This window comes from Heterodontus francisci, chromosome 1 (genome assembly GCF_036365525.1).
Source record: "Heterodontus francisci isolate sHetFra1 chromosome 1, sHetFra1.hap1, whole genome shotgun sequence".
NCBI lineage: Eukaryota > Metazoa > Chordata > Chondrichthyes > Heterodontiformes > Heterodontidae > Heterodontus > Heterodontus francisci.
In genome coordinates, this window is record NC_090371.1 from 178,063,087 (window position 1) to 178,089,792 (window position 26,706).

Consider the following 26,706-nt stretch of genomic DNA (forward strand, 5'->3'; position numbering starts at 1 on the left):
AATCTTCCAATCCTCCTGGTGTCAGAGGACTGGAGGATTGGAAAAGTTACATCCTTGTTCAAACGAAGGTTAGAAGGATGAAGAGCAGAGAAAGCTAAGAAGAGATTTGATGGAGGTGTTGAAAATCATTAAGGTTTAGATAAAATAGATAAAGAGAAACTGTTTCCAATGGCTAAAGGATCGATAACCAGATGGTACAGATTGCCATAAGAACCAGAAGTGAAGTGAGGAAAAATTTTAAGTGATGAGTGATTACGATTTGGAATGCACTGCCTGATAGGGTGGTGGATACAGATTCAATAGTAGCTTTCAAAAGGGAATTGGTTAAATACTTGAAGGAGAAAACATTGCAGGAATGTGGGGAAAGAGCAGTGGAGTAGGACTAACTGGATTGCTCTTCGAAAGAGCCGGCATAGACTTGATGAGCCAAATGGCCTCCTTCTGTGCTGTACTATTCTATGATAAAAGGTGGATCTGACAGGCTATTGGAAATGTTTTTTGATTTTTTTTGACTTAATATACTGCTGTTCCTGAATTTGTGATTCTGAAATAGTTTTTCTGTTATTCATTGCTGTTGTGTGCAATACCCAACTCCATTTTCACAGATAGAGGACATATATTGCAGTTTCTTTATTGTCACTGGGTCAATATCCTGGAGTTCCTGACACCACTGGGGGAACATCATTACTACAAGGATTGAAACAGTTCAAGGAGAAGATCCACTGTTATTTTCTTCGGGCACCATGCCAATGTTACCTACATTCTGGGAACAAATAAAGACCTTCAGTCACAACATTGTGTTACAAGGATTTTGTTTTTGTATTAAAAACTTAAGATTCTGTGTGTTTTAAAAAACTGAAACAGGATCTCAGTGGACATTGGGACACCTTCAAATAGCTGAAATTTATGAATGTTTTGAAAGGAAATTCAAAAGAAAAGCTGAACTTTATGGGTGTATTGAAAGGAAGCTGAACTTGTAAACAAGGACAGGAAAGCAGGTAATTTCAAAGAAACCAGCAAGGGATTTGACCTAAAATAAAAGCAAGAAATGCTGGAAATACTCGGAAGGTCTGGCAGCATCTGTGGAGAGAGAAGCAGAGTTAACGTTTCAGGTCAGTGACCCTTCTTCAGAACAAGGGATTTGACCTCTTGGCTACTCTTGGAGTGACAAGAGAGAGTTTATGACTGGGCATGTGACTTAGTTCTCGAAGTGTCAGTTTCACTTTGGATCTTTTAAAAAGCCAGTGAGTTGGACAAAGAGCAGGCATTTGAAATTTGGTTTTGACCTGCCTAGATATTAGAGGAAGTCCCAGAAAAAGTGTTACCTCTCTGTAAAGGAATCCTGCATCAGTTGAGAAGAAACCCTGTATTTCAAACGTGGCAGATCCCTCTTGCCTCCTGTCACTGAAGAATCCCTGCATCAATGTGGTTTCTGTTGTCTGCTGTGTTTTAAGAAATCCTGAAATCTGAAGAAATCTTCCACTGCTATACTGCTGCTGAAAACCTAAGAAAAGTTGTTGCTGCGCTCATGATGGAAGACCTGTATGAATCCTGCTGCAGTTGAATTTCCTTGAATGCTTACCCATCACTGACTGTTCATCAGCCTCACCTGGAAAGACTTTGAGTGTCATCCAACTATTTGACTGTGGGACACCTCACCAAACCGAAGAACTTCCTACCAGAACATGACATACTAAGTTATTTCATTATTCCTTTTATTCCTATGAAACAGCTGTAAATCAAAATCCTTCTTCCCCAGTGTGTGTGTGTGCATAAGGCCTATGGAAATAAGAAGCTTCTCGTATATAGATTTATTAGTTAAGACTTAGTTTTATAATAGTTAATTTTGTTGTTTGTTAAAGAACCTGGTTGGTGTGCTTTATTCTTGGGACAAATAGAGGATCTAATTGCTGTTTCGATAAGTGGGAAAATTTATTGATATGCTGTGTGCCGTGGAGAAGTGGGATTGATTTAACAGTGCACTCCTCCCGCCTCAGTTGTAACAATTGTTACTGCCATCTCATGTAGCCATAGCAGAGTGGGAAACCTCCTTTTAAATGGAGTTAAAACTATATCCATCGGACCACTAGAGCACTGGCTCTCAAACTTTCTTGGTTGAAGTACTCCTTTTCAAATGGAATAGTTAGTAATCACTGATCCCCCCCATCTAAATTATAATACTAAATAATATTCTTAATATGAGATTGCTGCATGCAAAAAATGTTTTAAGAATTCTTTTAGAAATAGCTATTTAGCTATGGCTGCTGAATCAGCCTTGGTTGCCAAAAAACAGAAAAACAGCTTGATTGCCAGAAAGTTCAAGGCTGAGTCTTATTTGACTTCCTTTGATCACCTGCTCACAAATCATGACTGCTTTTGCCACAGATTTTACAGTTCGCTAAGCTCTCCATGTTGTTAATAGGTGGCAGTTCTTTATACCTTGAAGTTAGTTTCCCTCTTTGCTGAAGGAGTTCTTTGCCTTGGTGAACCTGGCAAGGTGCAGACACAATGTGAAACCTGTGCGCTATTGGAAAAGAAGGAATCCAAGGTTAAAAAGCTCTTAATTGCCTTTTTAATTGGCTCAATTGCTTTGCTGCGAGACCGATGGGGGTTTCCTGTTGGACTTGGAACCCTCCCCAGGAAAAGCCAGAAGAGGAAGGAGTGATGTCTGGACCCTGACCTGTTGTCAATTTCAGGAGATTTACCACCCCATATGCACCAAAACCTGCTTCCACTTGGCTGGGAAAATCCTGTCTGTTAACTCTTCACAGATGTTGCCTCACCTTCTGAGTATTTCCAGCATTTTGTTTTTAGCTCATTCTATTAAACTTGCCTGAATTTGGGCTTCATTTCCAGATACAAGGCTGAATTTTACCGCTGGCTTCGGAACTCCCGATGTTGGGGCGAAAAGCGGGTCCGAAGCCTGCACTTGCCTGCAATGGGCCTGGCTCAGTGATTTTACCTCAGGCGGTCTTCTAGTTGGCTGCTTGTGGGCCTGTTGTCCAATTAAGGACATTGGGTGGCTCCTGATGCTTTTGAACCAATCAGAGGGCCGGCAGCACTGAAGCCTCAGCAACTCCACTAGAAAAGGTGGGCGCTGCTGAAGCAGGTTGAAGACCTGGTCTCACTGAGTGAGACCAGCGGTATTTAAAAAGAGCAGCGACAGCGGGAAAGAAGGAGACTGAGTGAGACCAGCGGTATTTAAAAAGAGCAGCGACAGCGGGAAAGAAGGAGACTGAGTGAGACCGGCGGTGTTTAAAAAGAGCAGCGACAGCGCGTCTGAGTTTTGAAAAAAAAGCCAACAGTGACATCACAGGAGAGCTGCAAAGTGATTGGTTGGTGAGTAGCAGCTGTTAGAATATCTTAAAAAAAATAAGGGGTAAGTTTATTTTGTTGAAAATAAAACTTCTGGTGATAAGGTGAGTACTACTAAAGTGTTTTTTTTTTAAGGACTTACGATTGCAGTGGGTAGAACAATGCCCCTAGTATAATTAGTATTTTTTAATTAAGGGAGTAACTAATTAACCTAAGGGTAAGTCAGGGCAGGAGACTGAGCCCCGTGATATACTCCTCCTGCGCTATGTGGGAAATCAGGGACGCTTCCAGTGTCCCTGATGACCACGTGTGCAGGAAGTGTATCCAGCTGCAACTACTGGCGACCCGCATTACGGAGCTGGAGCTGCAGGTGGATTCACTGTGCAGCATCCGCGATGCTGAGGAAGTCGTGGAGAGCACGTTTGGTGAGGTGGTCACACCGCAGGTGCACAGGCAGAAAAGAGATGTGTGACCACCAGACGGAGTAGAAGGCGCAGGCAGGTAGTGCAGGAGTCCCCTGTGGCCATCCCCCCTCAAACAGATATACCGCTTTGGATACTGTTGGGGGGGGGTATGACTTCCCAGGGGAAAGCAGCAACAGCCAAGTTCGTGGCACCATGGAGGGTTCTGCTGCACAGCAGGGTAGGAAAAGGGTTGGAAGAGCGATAGTAATAGGGGATTCTATCGTAAAGGGTGTCGATAGGCGTTTCTGTGGCCACAAATGAGACTCCAGGATGGTATGTTGCCTCCCTGGTGCTGGGGTCAAGGATGTTTCGGAGCGGCTGCAGGACATTCTGAAAGGGGAGGGTGAGCAGCCAGAGGTCGTGGTCCATATTGGTACTAACGACATAGGCAGGAAAAGAGATGAGGTCCTGCAAAGTGAATATAGGGAGTTAGGCAGAAGGTTAAAAAGCAGGACCTCAAGGGTTGTAATCTCAGGATTACTCCCTGTGCCACGTGTTAGTGAGGGTAGGAATAGGAGGATTAGGCAAATGAATGCGTGGCTGAAGAGCTGGTGTAGGTGGGAGGGCTTCAGCTACTTGGATCATTGGGATCTCTTCTGGTTCAGAGGTGACCGGTACAAGAAGGACGGGTTGCATCTAAACTGGAGGGGGACCAATATCCTTGCGGGGAGGTTTGCTAGCACTACTCGGGAGGGTTTAAACTAGTTTTGCAGGGGAATGGGACCCCAAGTAGTAGTCTCTCAGATAAGATAGTTGAGGCAAATGTCGAGGTTAAAGCAAGCAAGTCCAGTAGGCATGCCGGACAGGGAGCGTGGAAGGTCTGGTAGGCTAAACTACATTTGCTTTAATGCAAGAAGCCTTACAGGGAAGGCAGATGAACTCAGAGCATGGATTGGTACATGGGATGGTGATATTATAGCTATTATGGAAACGTGGTTGCGGGATGGGCAGGACTGGCAGCTCAATGTTCCAGGGTACCGATCTTTCCGGCGTGACAGAGGTGGAGGTAAGAGAGGAGGGGGAGTTGCACTATTGATTAGGGAGGACATCATGGTAGTACTTAGAGAGGATATCCTGGGGGGAATGTCCAGCGAGGCCTTATGGGTAGAACTTAGAAATAAGAAAGGAGTGATTACTTTGATGGGATTATACTATCGGCCCCCCCAATAGTCAGAGGGAAGTGGAGGAGCATATATGTAGGGAAATCACAGATCGGTGTAGGAATTATAGGGTTGTAATAGTAGGTGATTTTAACTGGCACTGCCTTAGTGCTAAGGGATCAGATGGGGAAGAATTTGTTAAGTGTGTCCAGGATAGTTTTCTGAAGCAGGATGTGGATGGCCCTACTAGAGAAGGGGCTACACTCGACCTCCTCTTGGGAAATGAGGCTGGGCAGGTGGTTGATTTGTCAGTGGGGGAGCACTTTGGGACCAGTGACCATAACTCTATTAGCTTCAAGATAGTTATGGAAAAGGATAGGACTGGTCCTCAGGTTGAAGTCCTAAATTGGGGGAAGGCTAATTTCGATGGCATCAGACAAGGAACTCTCAAAAGTTGAATGGGAGAGGCTGTTTACAGGTAAAGGGACATCTGGCAAGTGGGAGGCTTTTAAAAGTGATATAGGAAGAGTTCAGGGCCGGCATGTTCCTGTTAGATGGAAGGGCAAGGCTGGCAAGTTTAGGGAACCTTGGTTGACGAGGGATATTGAGGGTCTGGTCAGGACAAAGAAGGAGGCAGATGTCAGGTATGGGCAGCTGGGATCGAGCGAGTCCCTCGAGGAATATAGGGGATGTGGGACTACACTTAAGAGGGAAATTAGGAGGGCGAAAAGGGGCCATGAGATTTACCTGGCAGATAAGATAAAGGAGAATCCTAAAAGATTCTAAAAGTATATTAAGAGTAAAAGGGTAGCTAGGGAGAGAGTAGGTCCCCTTAAAGATCAGTGTGGCAATCTGTGCGTGGAGCCACAGGAAATGGGCGAGGTCTTGAATGAATATTTCTCGTCTGTATTTACCATGGAGAAGGTCATGGAAGCTAGTGAGTTAAAAGGAGGGAACACCGATATCCTGGAGCATATCAACATTACAAAGGAGGTGGTGTTGGAGGTTTTGAAGCACATTAAGGTGGATAAATCCCAGGGCCTGACCAGGCGTATCCTAGGATGCTATGGGAAGCAAGGGAGAAGATTGCTGGGGCCCTGGCAGAGATTTTTGTATCATCGTTAGCCATGGGTGAGGTACCAGAAGACTGGAGGATAGCTAATGTTGTGCCCTTATTTAAGAAGGGCAGCAGGGATAAGCCAGGGAACTACAGGTCGGTGAACCTTACATCAGTGATGGGAAAGTTATTGGAAGGGATACTGAGAGACAGGATTTATATGCATCTGGAAAGGCATGGTCTGATTAGGGATAGTCAGCATGGCTTTGTGCGTGGGAAATCATGTCTCATGAATTTGATTGAGTTTTTCGAGGAGGTGATCAAGAGGATTGACGAGGGTAGGGCGATGGACGTTGTCCACATGGACTTTAGCAAGGCCTTTGACAAGGTCCCGCATGGTAGGCTGGTCCAGAAGGTTCGAACACATGGGATCCAGGGTGAGCTAGCAAATTGGATACAAAATTGGCTTGGTGATAGGAGGCAGAGGGTGGTAGTGGAGGGTTGTTTTTCAGATTGGAGGCCGGTGACCAGTGGTGTGCCTTAGGGATCGGTGCTGGGCCCGCTGTTGTTTGTCAAATATATTAATGACTTGGATGTGAATGTAGGGGGCATGATTAGTAAGTTTGCACATGACACTAAAATTGGTGGTATAGTGGACAGTGAAGAAGGTTGTCTAAGGTTACAACAGGATATAGATCAACTGGGAAAGTGGGCAAGGGATTGGCAAATGGAATTTAACACAGACAAGTGTGAAATGATGCATTTTGGGAAGTTAAACCAGGGCAGGACATATACAGTGAACGGCAGGGCCCTGGGGAGTGTTGTTGAGCAGAGAGACCTTGGGGTGCAAGTACATAGTTCCCTGAAAGTGGCAACACAGGTAGACAGGGTGGTGAAGAAGGCGAATGGCATGCTTGCCTTCATCGGCCGAGGCATTGAGTACAAGAGTTGGGACATCATGTTACAGTTGTACATAACGTTGGTTAGGCCGCATTTGGAGTACTGTGTGCAGTTCTGGTTGCCGCACTACAGGAAAGATGTGATTAAGCTCGAGAGGGTGCAGAAAAGATTCACAAGGATGTTGCCTGGTTTGGAGGGCTTGAGTTGTAAAGAGAGATTGGATAGGTTGGGTCTGTTTTCCCTGGAGTGAAGGAGACTGAGAGGGTACATGATAGAAGTGTATAAAATTATGAGAGGCACAGATAGGGTAGATAGCCAGAGTCTGTTTCCCATGGTCGGGGTGACTAAAACTAGAGGGCATAGATTTAAGGTGAGAGGGAGGAGGTTTAAAGGGGATCAAAGGGGTAAATTTTTCACACAAAGAATATCTGGAATGAGCTGCCAGAGGAGGTGCTGGAGGCAGGAACAGTAGCGACATTTAAGAGGCATCTGGACAGGTACTTGAATGAGCAAGGCATAGAGGGATATGGAATTAATGCAGGCAGGTGGGATTAAAATAGATAGGCATTATGGTCGGCATGGACACGGTGGGCCGATGGGCTTGTTTCTATGCTGTATGACTGACTCTATGACCTTAGGCCACCAAGGCAGATACTAAAAATTAAAATTTAGGATGGGCAACGGTGATAGACCACGCTGATCACAGAGCAAACTCCTCTGGGGTGATCGTTGGGGCCACAGGGTCTGCCTTCCCTGCCCACAGCCCCTTTTATGCCATGGATCCTGTAGCTCCAATGACTCCACCCCCATGCTGCTGCAAGGAGGCCACCTCTATGAAGCTGGCAGCCTCTCCATGCAGCGGGGGGCTGCTCTGAAGTCTGCAAAATTCTGGCGACCCCGTAAAATGTCCCTTAATTGGGCCCTTCATTATGCAAATCGGCGGAGGCGGACAGCCGATGTGCCTCGCAACCTGCTGCTGGGAACATTCCCTGACGGCAGGACAGTGAGAGGTGACTCCCTGCTATTTTACCTCACCACCATCACCCCCTCTGCCTTCCTTCCCGTCACTCAGGAGCTACTAAAATTTAGCCCAAAGGAACAGTGCGCTAAACCAACTGGCCTCCTTTTTCTTTTTGTTTCTTGTTTCCATTAATATATATTGCATTTAATAATTGATTTTTACTAAACCAAAGCATGACTTTGTGTCTGTGTGTGTGTATTTTATATGTTTTTTGAAGATCTTTTACAAGATCCATTTGTTACCTGTTTAACTGGTCCAGCCAGTTTAATGCTCTGGTTAGGTTTATTTTTAGAAGTGCAATTTCTTTGCTGAGATTGAGGTGAACTATTCATGGTTTGACTGTTAGTAATTAAAATGTAGTTATTTGTGAATAAAGTAACTTCCTGGGAAAATTAGGTTATGTCTTTGTATTTAGAGAAATTCGATCAACATAAAGCTTGCCAAGCATCGCAAAAGTGGTCAGATTGCTTCTGCCGGTTTGATGGCCTAAGCTGCTCTTCCACAATATAAAAAAAATGCATTGTGTTATTCCAGTGAAGGTATATTATATTGTTCAGTACTGCATTTGATCATACTGACAGCTTTATGTATCAAATACTTCAGTGGTGTCTGAAATACAATCGTGGAATCTTTCAATATATAAACTCCAGTGTTTTGGTTAATAAATCCAATAGGGAGCATGTATATTACATGTAGCTGTGAGTCATAGAATAATGATATCTTATGTGACAATAATGGGTTGGAAAGGGTCTGTGTGGTGCAATAATGTGCAAGCGAATTAAAATAGTTGCTGCAATTGAGAAGCATAAATGGTCAGTTTGTTGGAATGGGTGATACATTTTGATGATGGAAACTCTCAGCATAAAAGTGAGAGTAACAATAATGAATACTATTTGTGTTGATTTACACCTGGAATTTTGCTGAGTACCTCTGGTCATTGCTTGAGTGCACTCCAGGTTAACTTACATTGCTTTTTGATCGCTATGCTTTATTGTTAAACCTAAATTGTATTTGCTAAAATGTAGACAAGCATTTATATAACGTCTTTTATGACCACAGGACATTCCAAAACAGTTTACAGCCAATGAAGAACTTTTGAAGCGTATTCACTGTTGTAATGTAGGAAACACGGTAGCCAATTTCCGCATAGCAAACACCCACAAACAGCAATAAAATACATGAACAGATAATCTGTTTTAGTGCTATTGATTGATGGATAAATGTTGGCCAGGACACTGGGGAGAAAGCCCCAGCTCTGCTTCGAATAGATCTGATAGGGTGGGTGGGGCCTCGGTTTAACATCTCATCTGAAAGATGGTGGACTGAATTTTCATGTCCCTCCCGAAGGTGGGAACAGAGGCGGGAGCCCTGAAAATACCAGAACCTGGCAGTGTGTCAGTTGCAGGATGCTGTTCCCAGTGCCAGACATTTTGGCAGAGGTGAGTTTGGGGCCTGGGAAGGCTGCCCACCCCATGAGACAGGCAGACAATTAAGCTTATTAAGAGCCTTGGGATTTTCCAGTCGGCCTCCAGTTTCTCAACATGATGGGGGCAGATCAACTGCTGGGAGGTAGGCACCTGGTGGCAGGCCGCAGCGCCAGTGCTCTGCCAGGCCTACAGGCCCTCCTTGCCAGCATGAGTGGGGGTGCAGCCAAAGACTGCCCTGTAGAGGGATTCCCCCCACCCAGAGTGGTGGTCTGGCTGCTGTATCTGTTTTTTTTATTGATGCTTTTTAAAAGTGGCTGAGAGAGCACCTTCTTGTTGAGGCACCGTCCCAGTTACTTTGTACTGCAGTTCTCTGAAGCTGGAAGGCCTCTGATTGATTGGCCCTACAGTCTCATGCCCTTAATTGGACAGGAAACCCATCTCCATGCCAAGTGGGCTTATTCACTTGAAAATTTGGACTTTAATCAGTTTCCCTCCAGAGGCGAGTTTCTGTCCTGAAAACAAATCCGACTCCTGTTTCCTGCCTCTGTGGCAAAAATTCAGCCCAGTTCCTCCGACAGCGCAAGATTCTCTTAGTAGTGTACTGATTGCCTGGCTGGATTTTGCAGTAAAGTCTCTGGAGTGGGACTTGACCTGAGAGATGAAAGTCATAGAGTCATAGACAGATACAGCACTGAAACAGGCCCTTTGGCCCACCGAGTCTGTGCCACCATCAACCACGCATTTATTCTAATCCTGCATTAATCCCATATTCCCCACCACATCCCCACCTTCCCTCAATTCTCCTACCACCTACCTACACTAGGGGCAATTTACAATGGCCAGTTTACCTATCAACCTGCAAGTCTTTGGCTGTGGGAGGAAACCGGAGCACCCGGCGGAAACCCACGCGGTCATAGGGAGAACTTGCAAACTCCGCACAGGCAGTATCCAGAACCGAACCAGCAAATAAAGTTGCTAACACTGATCCACAGTTGAGTCCTACGACTCAAGATCAATGTAGTACAATAGGGTACAGTATTCTTTAAGCAGGTGGCAAACACCTAAGCTGTGTGCTGCGCTTGTGAGGAGCCATCTGCCATTTTTTCTCCCATGGGCCATTAGTATAGGCTGGAGGAAACTCCAGGTAGTGCTCTGCCCTGTCAGGAAATAGACACAAGGAACTAGGAGGCTCCAAGGGCCTAAAATCTTGGTCAGGATAGAAAAAAAGTTTAACGCTTGGCTCTGTTTCTTCAAACTGCTCTGGGTCCCCCAGACCTTGTGGTTGGTGGGGGTCTGGGTGCAAGCCATAGTGCCAGGTTGTTATAAATGTCCATGTTCTGGGGTACCTAAAGAGCAAATTGATTAGAAAATCAGATGGGTGACTGGCCAATCAGCATTCTGCCTTTTTAAAATGCCAACAATGGGCCTGTGCTTCATCGAGGTAGAGGCCAAAGAAATCCCAGTGCCTTGGTGTGGTTGGGGGGGCGCGCTGGTGGGAAAGTGGTTGTCGAGTGGAAAACTGACATATGGGCTGAATTTCACTGGCCCCCTTGTTGTGGAAATAGAGGTGGTGGAGCCAGTAAAATAGCAGGAAACGGCACCGGAACGGCTCCCGATCACTTCCCTGCCTGTGGCTGTGAGGTGGATCAGCTGCCAGTTCCATCAAGTTGGGCAGCTGATTTGCATAATTAAGTGTCCAATTCTGGGCCAATTTACTTGGCTGCCAGCTGGCTCCCCCAGAGGTGGCCTCCCTGCGGCAGCCTAGGGGGCCAATTGAGCTGGAGTCTCCATGGCCCTAAGAAGGGGCCATAGGCTTGAAGGGCAGCTCCCCTCGCCCAAACACTTCCCACCCACCCCAGAGGGGTTTCCCCTCCATCCCGCGGGGCCTACTGCCCTTGGCCCCCTAAATTTTAATTTTTACATACTGTCTGAGGGCACATCCATTTTGAAGCGCCCTCGAGGTCTCCTGCCTACCTCAGCAGCGCCCACCTCTCCCAGTGGGGCTGCTGAGGCTTCAGAGCTGCGGGCCCTTTGATTGACCAAGCAGCATCAGGGGCCTGCCTGCCTGCCATCTTTAATTGGGCAGTGGGCCTGCAGGTGGCCAGTTAGAAGGTCAACTAGGTAAAATCATCGAGCTGTCCCACTGCTGTCAAGTGTGGGCTTGGGACTTGCTTTGCGACCCAATGTGGGGGTTCTGAAACCCATGACGAAATTCAGCTCAATGGGTTTGCACCCCTGTTTCCTCTGCCTTTGCTGTAGACTTTGGGAGCATGATTTTGCCCATGTGCTGTGCAGAAGAAAATCCATCATTGTCAACTTGGATTTCGTGATAGGGGAAAAATATAATCTTCCAAGTGTACTGTTGGGCAACTAAATAATTTGCTTAACTTTCTATGTAGAGGTTAAGAAGAAAGGAAAATAGTTTTGATTTTAATTGCATTTATTAAAAAGCTTTATATCTAGCTTGTATCTGCTATGTGAAAATAAATGCAAATTTTAGTTGCTTATTTTAAGAACATGGAGTTTTGGAACCATTTCTATTATTTCAAGATAATTGCACCTTAAGGGCTGAATTTAATGCAGCTGTCGAAGGTGGATATGGTGACGTAGGGAGATGGCGAATTGGATTGGAAAGTCCGCCCGTAATTCCAGCATTGTGACGCGCAGTTCCAGATTTTATCAATGGTGGGAAGGCACCATGGTGGCTTTGCCGCCCCAATGCGACGGGAAGCTACTTTAAATTGCTGAAATGCCAATTTAAATGCTGCCACGCTCACGTGAAGTGAAGCGATGGAAATACAAAAATAAACCAGAGTTATTAAAAAAAAAAAGAACAATTTAAAAAGATTGGTATACTTGCCTTCAACAGACGGAGGACAAAGTCATGTGACACATACCTTCTCCTGCACTGAAATACACATTCGCTGTTAGAACTGAAACTAATTAACCCTGTCTGCATTGAAATTAAACAGCTCATCACACATGAATGTGAGCCATCCACAAAGTGAGCTAAAACAAAGGCACTGGCAGACGCTCCGTCTCCAGCGACAATCACTACAATAAAGTGTGAACATCTCTCTTATCAAAATGGGCTAAAATCAGAGGCTATTGTGTAGCGCCTCAGGAACTGAAAACCTAAAGTCACATGAGTGAAACTAACACTTTATGAATATAGCTTTAAAGATAACCTTTTTTGGATAACAAGGGTGTCATAAGAACATCAGTCAGAGATCTCCAGCCACAGAGAAAACATTGAAAGCCATCTTGAATTCCAGTGCAAGGCTGCCAGAGAGAGAGATGAATTGCAGCTAAGACAGTTGAACCCTGCTGAAAGGAGTGGAAACCAACTGCAGCAGAGAAATAAGAGAATGACTCTTGAACAACTCCTTCACCTGTGAAAAGTGAACTAAGAAATACCCGTACTGTCTTCGAACTGAAGTGTTGACTGCCAGAAGATTTCAGCAACTCATCAAGGGCAAGACAACCAGCAAACAGGCCTGCAACTTTATAAACTTACCTTCCAAGAGGATCCCGCAAGTTTTTTCCTGAAAACAGTCTGTTACACCTTGAACTCTTAACACCTCTTACCCTTTACCTTCTGTCTATCTTTTCTTGAGTATGTATGTGAGAGTGAAAGCATGCGTGGGTGCTGTTGCTAACATTTTGGATAATTATTTGTTCAATAGATATTTAATCATCTGTTTGAAACTCACGAGGAAACCTGCCACTGTTTGTTTATTTGGCAAATAAAACACAGGGGCTGAAACACTAGTTAAACAAAAGCACTACCTGTGGTCAGTTGGCAGGTGACCAGTGGAAACCAGCCACATCATTTCCTATCTGTCCATAACAATGCATTTAAAAGTAATTAATTCCGATTTAATGGTTGGCCCTCGATTTTGTGAACAGCAGGTGGAAATTGCGGGCCTTCTTGTTCACGACTGTTAAAACTTGGTGGTGCCAAAGTGAGAGCCCACTTTGCCGCAACGGGGAGGCAGTCTCGAGAATTGCTGCACAGGGAAAGAGGGGGGTTTGGAGGCCATTGTGGGATTGCATTGCTGCATGCTCTGCAAGGGGGTCCGTGTTGTTGGGGGCTCTGCAAGGGGGTCTGGGGTCTCGGGGGACACTGCAAGGGAGTTCAGTGTGGGTTTGGGGGAGTGCTGTATTGGGTTGACAAACTGCTGTGTGATGTATTTGCACTGTTGGAGCAGAGGGTGGGCCATCAGAAAGGTTGGGCTCTGAGGTCCATCAGTGACTCCGCTGAGAGCATTGTCAGAATCTCTGTTGCCAAGGCAAGGTCGTCTGTGTATCGACAGCACTCTGCAGGTCCACAAGTACCCTGCCATGGAGCTCATAGACCCTGTATTTCTGGACTCCCGTGGCATGATGAGGCACCTCTGATGGAGGGAGGGACAACAGGCTGCTGTGCCTGTGCATGAAGCTCCACAACGAGAGTAACAGCAGCTAGCCATGCCAAGAAGAGCCCACGTATGCCAGAGAGTGTACCAGACTTGGATCAGCTGCCTCCAAACGTCTGATGCCAGTGATGACTATGGCTCTCCAGGGAGCCATCATCAATTTATGGGCCCTGATGCAGGACGATTTGCACCCTCTGGGATTTGTGGGTCACCCTATGCCCATGGCCCTGATGATCACCATTGTACTTAACTTCTACACATCTGGATCTTTCCAGGGATCCACCGGGGCATGTGTGGGGTTTCCCAGGCAGCAACCCACTGCTGCATCAAGGAGGTGACCAATGCCCTGTTCAAGAGGGTCAGCGCCTATGTGTGCTACCAGACTGACCCTGGCAGTCAGTCTGAAAGGGCATTAGATTCGGGGCCATCGCTGGATTTCCCCAGGTGTAAGGTGTGTTAGATTGCATGCCTGTGGCCATCAAAGTCCCTACGGACTAGCCAGCCACCTTCATCAACAGGAAGGGCTTCCATTCAATCAATGTTCAACTGGTGTACGACCATGGAAAGTATTTCCTGCAGGTGTGTGCTCTTCCTGGGAAGCAGCCATAATGCCTACATACTTCAACAGTCCCAGTTGCCGCAGCTTTTCAGGCCCCACTCGCCTTTAGGGATGGATTCTCAGGGACAAGGAATACCCGTTGAAGACATGACTAATGACGACTGTGAGGAACCCTCGCAATGCAGTGGAGGAGAGGTACAACAATTGCCATGGCTCTACCCGAGTGACCATCGAGCAGGCCATTGGCTGCTGAAGATGAGATTTCGCTGCCCTGATCGATCCGGTGGAGCCCTGCAGTATGCTCCAGTGAGGGTCTCGCGTGATGTGGTGGTCTGTTGTGTTCTACACAATCCAGTGCTGCAGAGGGGGAAGGCCTTACATGATGATGAGATGCCTGATCGACACTCATCCACTGACGAGTAGGACACAGAGGAGGGAGAGGGGAAAGCTGCAATGGATGGTGAAGACCCTGTGAAGGAGGCCAGACAGGTTGAGCGACATGCAAAGGAGGCAATAGACAACCTCGACGTCCTGTATCCAGCCACCCTGTTGTCAATTCACAGAGAGTCAAATAAAGACTCACCTTAACGCATGAACGTTGTCACCTTCTTTCCATCTGTGTCCCTGTCTTGAGACTGGCTGCAATGTGTGCTTTCACCCACGAGAGATCATATGTTAATAAGGGCTCTCATCACATTGACATATTAATGAGGCCTGTGGTCACATTGCTCTAAGGGAGAAGGGGGAAGTCAGCAGCTCACAATTAAGGCATAATGGAACATGGCTTTCAGACAATGATGGCTAATGAATTGGACAAAAGAACTTTTAATTAAGGCTGCGTTTGCTGACAACACAACCACTAGGTGACACCATACTAGCACATGCGCAAATGCAGTCTCATTGATAGAAACGTCACTGTCTGCGACGTTTCAGGCAGCTGCCAGTAATAAAAATTGCACTGCTCAATTTGACACAAAAAAAAAATTGAATCCAAGCTCCCTCACCCTTCAATGGCTGTGATCACCACCTCCACACTCCGCCCCTCCCTCCACAACGGTACCCCACTGCCTTTCATTATCGCCGCTTCTCTTCCCCACTCCCTCTTGCAATCAGTGCCTCAGTCGCTGTGTTCAGTTTCCCGTTCTATCCTGCGATCGCTGCTTCTCTTCCCTGCTCCCTCCCGCACCGTCTCCTCACTGCTCCTGACTGCTTGTAGCTCCATCCCGCTGCTCCCAACTGCTCGCCGTTCCACCTCGCCGTTCTCTCCTGTGCCCGTCTGCTCACCGCTCCATCCTGCTGCTTGCTCCCTGCCTCACTGCCTGCAGAAGTGACGGGGGATTGGGAGATTGAATGTGGTGCTAGCAGCGAGGCGTGAAGCAAGCAGCAGGGTGGATTGGCGAAGAGTTAGGAGCAGTGGGATGGAGCTGTGAGTAGGCGGGAGCAATCTCAAACAGGCGGGTAAGGGAGGGAGCGGGGACAAGAAGCAGTGATTGAGGCGCTGATTGCGGGAGAGAGCAGGCTACTGTTGGAGGGGATGGAGGCGGCGATCGTGTCTATTGAGGGGTGAAGCAATACTCGGATGTCATTACGACTGACATCATTATGTGGTGATGCTGACGCGCGCATGCACAGACCTATACTGACAAACAGGCAAGTGTTCGGATGCACTGATGACGTCGGTGATCGCTCTGCGCAACCTCTGCATTTTCTGGAAGCACTCTGTTTAATTAATCACTGCAAAAGATATGAGCACACCCGTGAAACCCACTGTGGCTAGGTGGTCTTATACGTTTGCGAGTGCTCGTATGCGGTGTGATCTCAGTAGCAGCAGGCAGGCTGCTGATCAGGCTGCCCCATGGCCTTTGATGAATTTAATGGGTGTGCTCTGAATGCCTGAGGCCTGGAGGGCCCCGTTTGCCTCAGGGTGTCCTGGACTGGTGCAGGGCACTTCTCAGGCATCATGGCTGCTGGAGTTGGGCTCACTGGCGGAGGGTCTGATGAGCTGGTATCCAGACTCGGAATGCCCTGAGGAAAGCCCCCCCAAATGTGGCAGCCTCTCCTCCTCTCTTTCAAGGCTCACTTGAACCTCCCTGCTCACCAGAGAAGGATGAGGAACTGGTGAAGATCCCAGGCACCTTGTCCTTCTCTGCCTTGCCACTGCTGTGTCGAGCTCATTGCCAATGTGATGGTTTGCAGCTCTGCACACATCTGTGGGATATGGCTTTCTATGAGAGTTGCCAACCTCTCGATGGAGGAAGCCATGCGCTCACATGCCTGAGACATGGCAGCACTTATGCCATGGATGGACTCCTCCATCTTCTATTCATGGCCGCATGGCCTCTGGCATCTCCGCCCAGACGTTACCTTACCTCTCTCATCATCAGCCTGGAGCTCAACATGGGCCTGGCCATCCACAGTCCTCTGACTGTCAGAGGCCTTAGTTGTCTCAGCCTCAGCCAGCTGCTTGGGCACGTGTGTGGTGCTCTCACCAGCTTGTGACCCTGATTCTACAGTTGAGCGCAAACCCACTGAGGTGAACATATTTGTGATGGTGGCAAGTGCAGGAGAGTCATGGGACGTTGCATCCTCTGAGTGCTCCTCCTTGTCAGATATGGACAGCTGTTCCCCTTCTGGTTGAGTCTCCTGTGGATGCCTGAGAGAAAAAAACATGTGGGTTCGGCTGTGCAGATTTCAGCACGCCAATCGTATGTGATGTGGGTCTCCAGAAGTAATGTGTATGTTGATGGAAGTAATCCTCACTCTCTTGCACAGAGACTGCAGTCTCCTCATCAGATATGGTGCAGCCGCCCTGTGTCCCTGCCAATTCCAAAGCCTCTTCCTTGGCTGTGGTAAGAGGCTGAAGATCGGGTATGCCTCTATCAGTTTGGGCGGTCTCCCTCCTGCCGTGCACCCTCTTGTCCTACAAGAGGAAAAATGGAGAGAGTCATACTTCACATCGAGATCAACATGACAGTTCTGCTCCTGTTAGCCCATTGTCCCCTACTGGACTTTCGCATATATTTCATGCTCACAAGAAGTGCAGCCATGAAAATACAGAAGAGTTATGAAAATTGGAACAATTTTAGAAGGCTGGTACATTTGCTGTCATCAAAATGGAGGACAAGTCACATGACCAATACTACCTCCTGTACTAAAATACACATCTGGAACAACTTAGGTAGTATGTGTACAATGCACACTTTACCCAGTTGTTTTAGTCAATTCCAACAGGGTTTGTGTACATCTTGGGACCTTAGTTTGCTTGGTGCAATGAGATTTCTTTCTGAATTTGGACGGACACACCGGAAGGCCCTGGAAAATATGGCGGATGGGTATGCTCTGAGCAGGAACAGGACAGCAAGGGCTGCACAGCGATTTTAGGGCTATAACTACCCCATTTCTGTTGTTAGAATTAATCTTATTATAATAGAGCTGCTATGAATCCTTAACCTTTTCATTATGTACTTTCTTTGAATTTTAGTGAGCAGAAACAAGTGTAACAAGTGTTTCTGCCTTAAAATGAGGACAGGACTAATCATCTCTTTTGTCAGTTGTTTTGAAAGTATTAAGGTGGTGTATCAGGAACTATTGGCTTTGTACAATTCTTGCAGTAGAAAACCATTCAACCCTGTTTAACAAAAAGAGCGGTATAGACACAGTGAACTTAAAATATGACTCTTCAGTTTTTCTTTTCGGCTGACGTTTGTTAACTAATAGCTTTTGTTAGAGAATCTTGATATATTTAAGAGCTATCCTTCTATGCCAAATTCTCTGACTAAAGCCCTTATCCAGTTTGACTCTGCATTAGGAGTCTTGTTTTGGTGTTCAGGAAAGATAGGGAAAGGAGGAGGGTTGATAGTATTGATTAGGGGAAACTATTACAGTGCTAGAGAAAAAGGATGTCCTAGAGGGATCAAGGAAAGAATCTATTTGGTTAGAGCTAATAAACAATAGAGGCACCATTACACTACTGGGTGTATTCTATTGACCACCAGCTGATGGAAAAGACTTACAGGAACAAATTTGCAAGCAAATTACAGAGAGATGCACACACTATAGTGTAATTACAATGGGGGACTTTAATTATCCTAATATTGATTTGTATAGCAACAGAGTAAAGGGCAGAGAAGGGGGAAGAGCTTATGTATTGTGTTCAGGAGAATTTTCTAGTTCAGTATGTTTCCAGTCCAATGAGGAAGGAGGCATTGCTGGATCTGGTTCTTGGGAATGAGGTGGGTCAGTGGATCAAATATCAGCATGGGAACATTTACGAGACAGGGATCATTGTATCATAAGGTTCGGGTTAGCTATGGTAAAGGGCAAGGGGCAATCCAGAGTAAAAATAATTAATTGGGGGAGGGAAATTTCAGTGGGGTGAGAACTGATCTGACCAGGTAATTTGGAATCAAAATTGTAATGGAACAATGGGCTGCCTTCGAAGAGGAGATGCATTGGGTACAGTTGAGGTACATTCCCATGAGTGGGAACGGTGGGAAAAACAAAGCTAGAGCTCCCTGGATGATGAAAGAGATAGAGAGTAAGATGAAACAGAAAAAGGGGGCATATGACAATGTCAGGTGGATAATACAAGTGAGAATCAAACTGAATATAGAAAGTTCAGAGGGGAAGTGAAAAAAGAAATAAGAGAAACAAAGAAAGAATAGGGGAAGAGTATAACAGCCATCATAAAAGGAAATCCAAGTCTTGTACAGGCATATAAATAGTAAAAGAGTAGTAAAAGGAGGGGTGAAACTGGTTAGGGACCAAAAAAGGAATTTACAGATGGAGGCATAGGGTGCTAAATTAGTACTTTGCATCTGTCATTACTAAAGAGGAAGCTGCTGCCAAAGTCATAGTGAAAAAGTAAGTACTTGAGATACTGGCTAGGCTAAAAATTGATAAAGAGCAGGTATCAGAACGGCTGGCTGTACTTAAAGTTGATACGTCACCAGGACCAGATGAGATGCATCCGAGGATTCTGAGTGAATTAAGGATGGAAATTGCAGAGGCCGTAATCTTCCAATCCTCCTTAGGTTCAGGGATGGTGCCAGAGGACTGGAGAATTGGATGTAAGGACAAGCCTAGCAACTACAGGCCAGTCAGTTTAACCTTGATGGTGAGAAAGCTTTTAGAAATGATAATCCGGGACAAAGTTAACTGTCACATGGACAAATGTGGATTAATTAAGGAAAGCCAGCATGAATTTGTTAAAGGCAAATTATGTTCAATTAACTTGATGAAGTTTTTTGATAAGGTAACAGAGGGTTGATGAGGGTAAAGCAGTTGATGTGGTGAACATGGACTTTCAAAAGGCATTTGATAAAGTGCCACATAACAGGCTTGTCAGCAAAGTTAAATATAGTGCAGAGAAGAGTGAAGTGATACATTTTGGTAGGAAGAATGAGGGGAGTCAATATAAATAAATGATACAATTCTAAGGGGGGGTGCAGGAGCAGATGGAGCTGGGGATATTTGTGCACAAATCATTGAAGGTGGCAGAGTAGGTTGAGAAAGTGATTAATAAGGCATATGGGATCCTGGGCTTTATAAATAGAGGCATAGAGTACAAAGGCGAGCAAGTTATGATGAACCTTTATAAAACTCTGGTTTTCCCTGAGTTGGAGCATTATGTCCAATTCTGGGCACCACACTTTAGGAAAGATGTTGAGGCATTAGAGAAGGTGCAGATTTACGATAAGATTTTTTGGGATGGCTCCAGGGATGAGGGACTTCAGTTACGTGGATGGATTGGAGAAGCTGGGGTTGTTCTGTTGGAGAAGCGAAGGTTGAGAGGAGATTTGATGGAGACATTCAAAGTCATGAGGGGTCTGGATAGAGAAGATGGGGAATAACTGTTCCCATTGGCAGAAGGGTCGAGAACCAGGGGACAACGATTTAAGGTGAATGTCAAAAGAACCAAAGACGACATGAGGATAAACCTTTTCACACAGCATGTGGTTAGGATCTGGAATGTGCTGTCTGAGAGGGTTGGGGAGGCAGATTTAATGTGGCTTTCAAAAGGGAAATGGGTAATTGGGATGGGGGAGAGGGTGGGGGAGTGGGACTAGCTGAGTTGTTCATACAGAGAGCAAACATAGACACGATGGGCCAAATGTCCTCCTTTTGTGCTGTAACTATCCTATGGTTCTATGATTAGCAGATTTTGCTCAGTAAATGTCTTCTTTTGTTGGGATTTAAAGGGGAAAATTGAGAAATCCAGTGAGTTCCTAACACAAACCATAAATCAACCCTAATTGTAGCAGATTGGCAGCCCAATTCAGAGAGGATGGATTGTTATTTCTGCAACTGGTTATGTTGAAACTCACCCAAGTGTTGATGGTTCCTCCTCCAACCATTGCTACTAATTGACTACAGTAGAAATGAAAATCGGGAGAGATATAATGGAAGGCTGATCTAATATCGCTCATTTTACACCATCGGCCAAAGTCAAAACGACCCCTTTGGTGTGAAATATGACAAAGCTAAAGCAAATTTGGCATCAAATCACTGGTATAAAACAGAATACAGCTTGTGATTTTTACAGTGTATATTAATTCACACAAAGGTTTGATTGTTCTTTCCCTCTCTTTCTCCTTCCACCCATCTCATTAATTTGGTTCTTTGAACAACAACAACCATTTGTATTTATTTAGTGCCTTTAACATAGCCGAATGTCCCAAAGTGTTTCACAGGAATGTGATCAAACATGTGACCAAAAGCTTGATCAAAGAGGTGTGTTTTAATAGACATCTTAAAGGAGGAAAGAGAGGCAGAGAGTTTGCTATATACAGAGCTTGTTTCAATAATGTTGACTTGTTCTTATAAATTAATACTTTATAATAAGGTTGAATAATGAAGTGCATATGTCGAAACAAATAACAGTAATGTTTAACAACAGTGATTTATTTGCTTTATTGATACACTTTTTTCTTAAATTTAAATTGTAGATTTTAAAGAAATCATGTACTGAAGTTTTGTTTGTGGAGCCATCTACTGTATGTGCTGGACGTAAGTAAATGTGCTCGCAATACATTGAAGAGATTAAATGCTATGTTGGACTACATGGGTTAGAAATTGGACTTTTTTTGAACAAGGGTCATTTTCGAGGACTAAAGTTCCACTCCCAAAGAACTCCTGTAAGATGTCCAACCCAATATCGGGTCAGGCGATTTTTCACTGGCAGCTATCTAAAACAGACTTTAGGCCCCTAACATATGTAAATGAAGGACCTAATGCCTATTTTGGGTCCCTGGTGGAAATTCCTTTGGTATGAGCACCGCAGCATTTGGGCTGTTTCATTCAGGATTTTTCAGTGGTCACAATGGCCACAAACAAAAGAATTTTTTTTTAAATTTAAAAAATAGTTCCTGTGAAGTCAGGAGGAACAGGAGTATTCCTTCCTACTCCATAATAATGTGATTGGCACCCTACCCCCATCACCCCTTTACTACTCCACCTTCTTCTGGGCCTTAGGGCCACTGTCAATGAAGAAAATGGCTCGAATTTCAAAATGCTGAAATGGGTGAGCTGCCTATGGAGGTACAACTGGCACCAAACGTATTGAAAGGAGACTCGAGGCCCAATTTCAGGTCTTCCAGTTGGGGCGCATAGTTCCTCTCCACCATCAATTCTGGGCCTAAAAGTCGGATTAGATGCATGAGAAAATATATCAAATAGAGCTAATTGTTACTTTGATTTGGGCTTCTTCTGCATATAGACTAGGTAAATCTAATAAGCACTAATGCTATGGAGGACGAGTTTCTGGAGTGTGTTAGGGATGGTTTTCTAAAGCAGTATGTTGAAGAACTGACTTGAGTACAGGCTATTTTAGATCTAGTATTATGTAATGAGAAAGGGCTAATCAATAATCTTGTAAATGAACCTTTAGGGATGAGTGACCATCATATGATAGAATTTTACATTATGTTTGCAAGTGAGATAGTACAATCTGAAGCCAGGGTGTTAACTTTGCACAGAGGAAATTATGAAATATGAAGGGCAATTTGGCTGTGGTGGATTGGGAAAATACATTGAAAGGTATGATAGTACATAGGCAATGGATAGTCTTCAAAGAATTATTACATAGTTTACAGCAACTATACATTCCTTCAAGGCACAAAAACCCAAAAAGAAAAGCCAGTCAATTGTGGCTAACAAAGGATTGTAAAAGATTAAAAGAAAAGGCCTATAAAGTTATCAGAAATAGTAGTAAACTTGAAGATTGGGAGGATTTTAGATTACAGCAAAGGAGGACCAAGAAACTGATAAAGAAGGGGAGCATAGAATATGAATGTAAACTAGCAAAAACATAAAAACAGACCATAAAAGTTTCTATAAGCACATAAAAAATAAATGTTTGGCTAAGACAAATGTGGGCCCATTACAGGCAGAACCAATAGAATTTATAATGGGAAATAGAGAAATGCCAGAGAATAGGAATAAACGGGTCATTCTAGTGTTGGCAGGCTGTGACTAGTGAGGTACCGCAAGGATCAGTACTTGGGCCCCAGCTGTTCACAATATATATATGATTTGGATGTAGCGACCAAATGTAATATCTCCAAGTTCGCGGATGACATAAAACTAGGTGGGAACCTATGTTGTGAAGAAGATGCAAAGCAGCTTTAAGGGGCTTTGGACAGACTTAGTGAGTGGGCAAGAACATGGCAGATGGAATATAATGTGGAAAAATGTGAGGTTATCCACCTTGGTAGGAGGAATAGATGTGTAGAGTGTTTCTTAAATGGTAAGAGATGAGAAAGTGTAGATGTACAAAGGGATCTGGGTGTCCTTGTCAATAAATCACTGAAAGCTAACATGCAGGTTCAGCAAGCAATTAGGAAGGCTAATGGTATGTTAGCCTTTATCACAAGAGGATTTGAGTACAGGAGTAGTGAAATGTTGCTTCACTTGTATAGAATCTTGGTTAGACTGCACTTAGAGTACTGTGTGCAGTTTTGGTCCCCTTACCTTAGGAAGGATATTATTGCCGTAGAGGGAGTGCAACAAAGGTTCACTCGACTTATTCCTGGGATGGTGGGTCTGTCCTATGAAGAGAGATTGGGGAAACTGGTTCTGTATTCTCTAGAATTTTGAACAATTAGAGATGAATTCATTGAAACCTACAAAATAGGGATAGACAGGGTAGATGCAGGTAAGGTGTTTCCCCTGGTTGGGGAGTCTAGAACCAAGGGACACAATTTCAAAATAAGGGGGAAGCCACTTAGGACCGAGATGAGGAGAAATGTCTTCACTCAGAGGGTTGTGAATCTTTGACATTCTCTACCCCAAAGGGCTGTGGAAGCTCAGTCATTGAGTATGTTTAAAGCAGAGCTTGACAGATTTCTAAATACCAATGACATAAAGGGATATGGAGATAGTGTGGGAAAAAGGCATTGAAGTGGATGATCTTATTGAATGGTGGAGCAGGCACGATGGGCTGAATGGCCTACTGCTGCTCCTATGTTCCTTTACATTTGGATATTGGTTAATTATCTCCATGATAAAGGCCCATTTTCATGAAATATTTTGTTATAATAACAACTGTGAACCTGAAAATTGATTTACAGCAACAAGTATGTACTGTCAGTCACTCCTGGTTTACATATTGGCCCAATGGCATCAGTAGGGCTAACTTACCATTCAGTAATCCCTTTTGCTCAATTTAATTCTATCCACTCTGAATTGCTAAAACTGACTGCACTTTTTAACATTATAGCAGCTTTTATATATCAATTTAGTTATATTTAAATACCAACCTTTGTTGCAAATAACATGAGAACCTTTGATTTTGCATTAGTAGGCTGGATTTTGAATAGGAGGCGGGGCTCTCGCTACCGGGCTGAAAAGGTGGGCACACCCCGCCTCTGCATTTTACCCCACCCCCAGACTGATCCTCTGGCGTTCTTTTTCAATTCAAGATCCATGAGGATTCCCGTCCCTTTAAAGACAGGGATCCCACCTCATGAGTTGCTGGCCAATCAGAGGTCAGGCAGCTTAGCAGTATCGGCAGCACCAGCGTGAGCGGTGGCCACTGCTGGTACTGCAGAGGCCTCAGACCCAGGTCCAGTGCTGGAACCCCGGAGCAGAGGTAGGTGAGGCAGGGTCGCCTGGGCCAGTCCAGAAGGCTCCGGGTGCGGGGGGGGTGGTTGAGGGGTGATCATGAAGTGCAGGGGAAGGGGAGGGGAGGGAAGTCCCCGGAGGTAAAGTTGCTCCTGATGGGGGTCCTCTGTGGGCCATAAATTGCCCACGGAGGTGGGACGTCCCCACCCCCAAGCCTTCAGGGAGCGTGCCGTATGTTGCAAGCATCCTCCCTGCATGGCGGAGGCTGCCCCCGCACTGAAATATCCCAGCGGTGACAGGACCAGGCTCTTAATTGGCCATTAAAAGGCCACTTATGGGCCTCAAACGCCCTCTGGGCAGAAAGGCCATCTTCGGCCTATCCCGGCCCCAAGAAGATCAGTTGGCGACAGGCCCTCCACCCCGCTGCCCTCCGCTCCTGCCATGATACTCCGTGCCCCCCCCTCCTTCCCCGCCTCAGGGGGGCCCATAAGATCCCAGCCAATGTTTCTAGTGGTTCCCATCTTTGTGGCTTGTAAATGCATGGTTTAAAACAAGGTGCTTATTTGTCTGTTATTAAAATGTAGAATGTTGGAGCTTTTGTTACTGAGAGTTACTTAACCCAGCTTCCTCCCCTCACACTTTCCACAATACCCCATCTGGCAATTTGTTGCCCGCTCAATTAATCTGTCTATATCTCTTTGCAGCTTCATTGTGTCCTCCTCACGGTTTATACTCCCACTTAGCTTTGTATCATCAGCAAACTTGGAAACATTACTCTCAGTCTCTTTGTCTAAGTCATTAATATAGATTGTAAAAAGCTAAGGCCCCAGCACTGATCCTTGTGGCACTCTATTACAGACTGTTACAGTCTACCAACTTGAAAATGCCCTGTTTATGCCTACTTTTACAATCTCAAAGAGGTCCTAAACGTGAAAAATACAAGATATGAACCCCCAGACCAATTTCACGAATTACATGACAAGATTTTGCGCTTTAAGATTTCTATTATGACAACTAAACTAAAATAAATCCCCAATTTACGAAATAGTATTTTGTCAGTAGCTGATGCACCAAATTACAAATAAAGGCATTTTTCTTTACTACTTCAACCACTTGAAAACCTCACACCACTCTGAGACATTATTCAGTCCTTTTTGATGATGAAATCCTTTGCGGTTAAAAGTCCCAAACTCCTCCCAGTTGCGATTGGTTGGATCTCCCAGACTTTTCTCCAATCAGTATTCTCTTAGCTCACTTCTCTGAGCACTTCCAACCTGGACATCTGTGAACAATGTGATTTGTGGTGACCCTGTGGGTTCTTCACTCCTTGCAAGCTTTGGCTCTGAAAACAGGTTCAAGTCTTCACAGCCTTTAGCTGTATATCTTCAGAGAACAGATATTTCTCTCTCTCTCTCCAGCTGCCAACGCTGGGTGTCTTCTCTTACAACTTGTCGAGAGGCTGCACCCCAATGGGTCCCTTCATACAGATAGCCTTGAGGCCACAACCGTTGGTTCCTTGTCTTACAGCTTGTTTTTCTTCAGAAAGTCAGTTAAATGTATCTGGACTTAGAAGTTAATAGTTTATTGTTCTGGTCCAAAATACAGAGACCATAAGTCTGGGTTCACAAAGCCATTCAGGCCTTTTCATTGTCCCCTGCCTGGTCATTTGCAATTTCTCAATTACTGACTCTTTGTTAAAATGGGATTAGAATAGTTAGGCGCTTGATGGACGGCACAGACACGATGGGCCGAAGGGCCTGTTTCTGTGCTGTATAACTCTGACCCTATAGAGGATACAAAAAAAAAGTCTGAGGGCGAAACCCATTGTTCTTCAGGTGTTAGTACTGTAGTCTCTATTTTTAGAAGACAGTTTTTGATCTGTATTCTCTGTTGTCCTGGTAACCGTTCACAGAGAGGAGATGAGGTCATCTGACCTTCTGGAATCCACCTTGAATTTTTAAAAATCACCATTTTTAAGATCTAATCATGTTACAAGGTGCGACATTCATAACACTACTGTCTGCCTTCGATCCATTAACCAATCATCCATCCACGCTAATAAATTACCCCCAAATCCAAGAGCCCATCTCAGTGGAACAACTCCCTCTTTCCCCAGTACTGGCGTCAGTGCCCTGTGAAACAAAACCCCTTCTTTCCATTCTTTGAGCCATGTGCTTAATTTTCTAATCTGCTTTATCCTACACCAATTGGCTCAGTAAAAATCTAGAGATTGTTACCTTTGCAGTTCTGTGTTTTAATTTGACCCTAACCCCCAAACTCTCTCAGCAAACCATCATTCCTAGTTCTACCTATGTTGCTGGTTCCTCCATGGACTACAACAACTGGATCCACCCCCTCCCACATACAAGCTTATTTCAAGCCA

General features: G+C 45.1%; 1 protein-coding gene across 1 annotated transcript in view; it reads left to right on the forward strand.

The window, feature by feature from the left end:
- The window catches only part of antxr2a (ANTXR cell adhesion molecule 2a), a 307,229-nt gene that overhangs the window by 62,535 nt on the left and 217,988 nt on the right, over positions 1–26,706 (forward strand). The window contains exon 8 of the mRNA XM_068038944.1: positions 21,209–21,269. Coding sequence (XP_067895045.1) covers positions 21,209–21,269 — 61 coding nt within the window. The remainder of the gene's footprint in view (positions 1–21,208; positions 21,270–26,706) is intronic.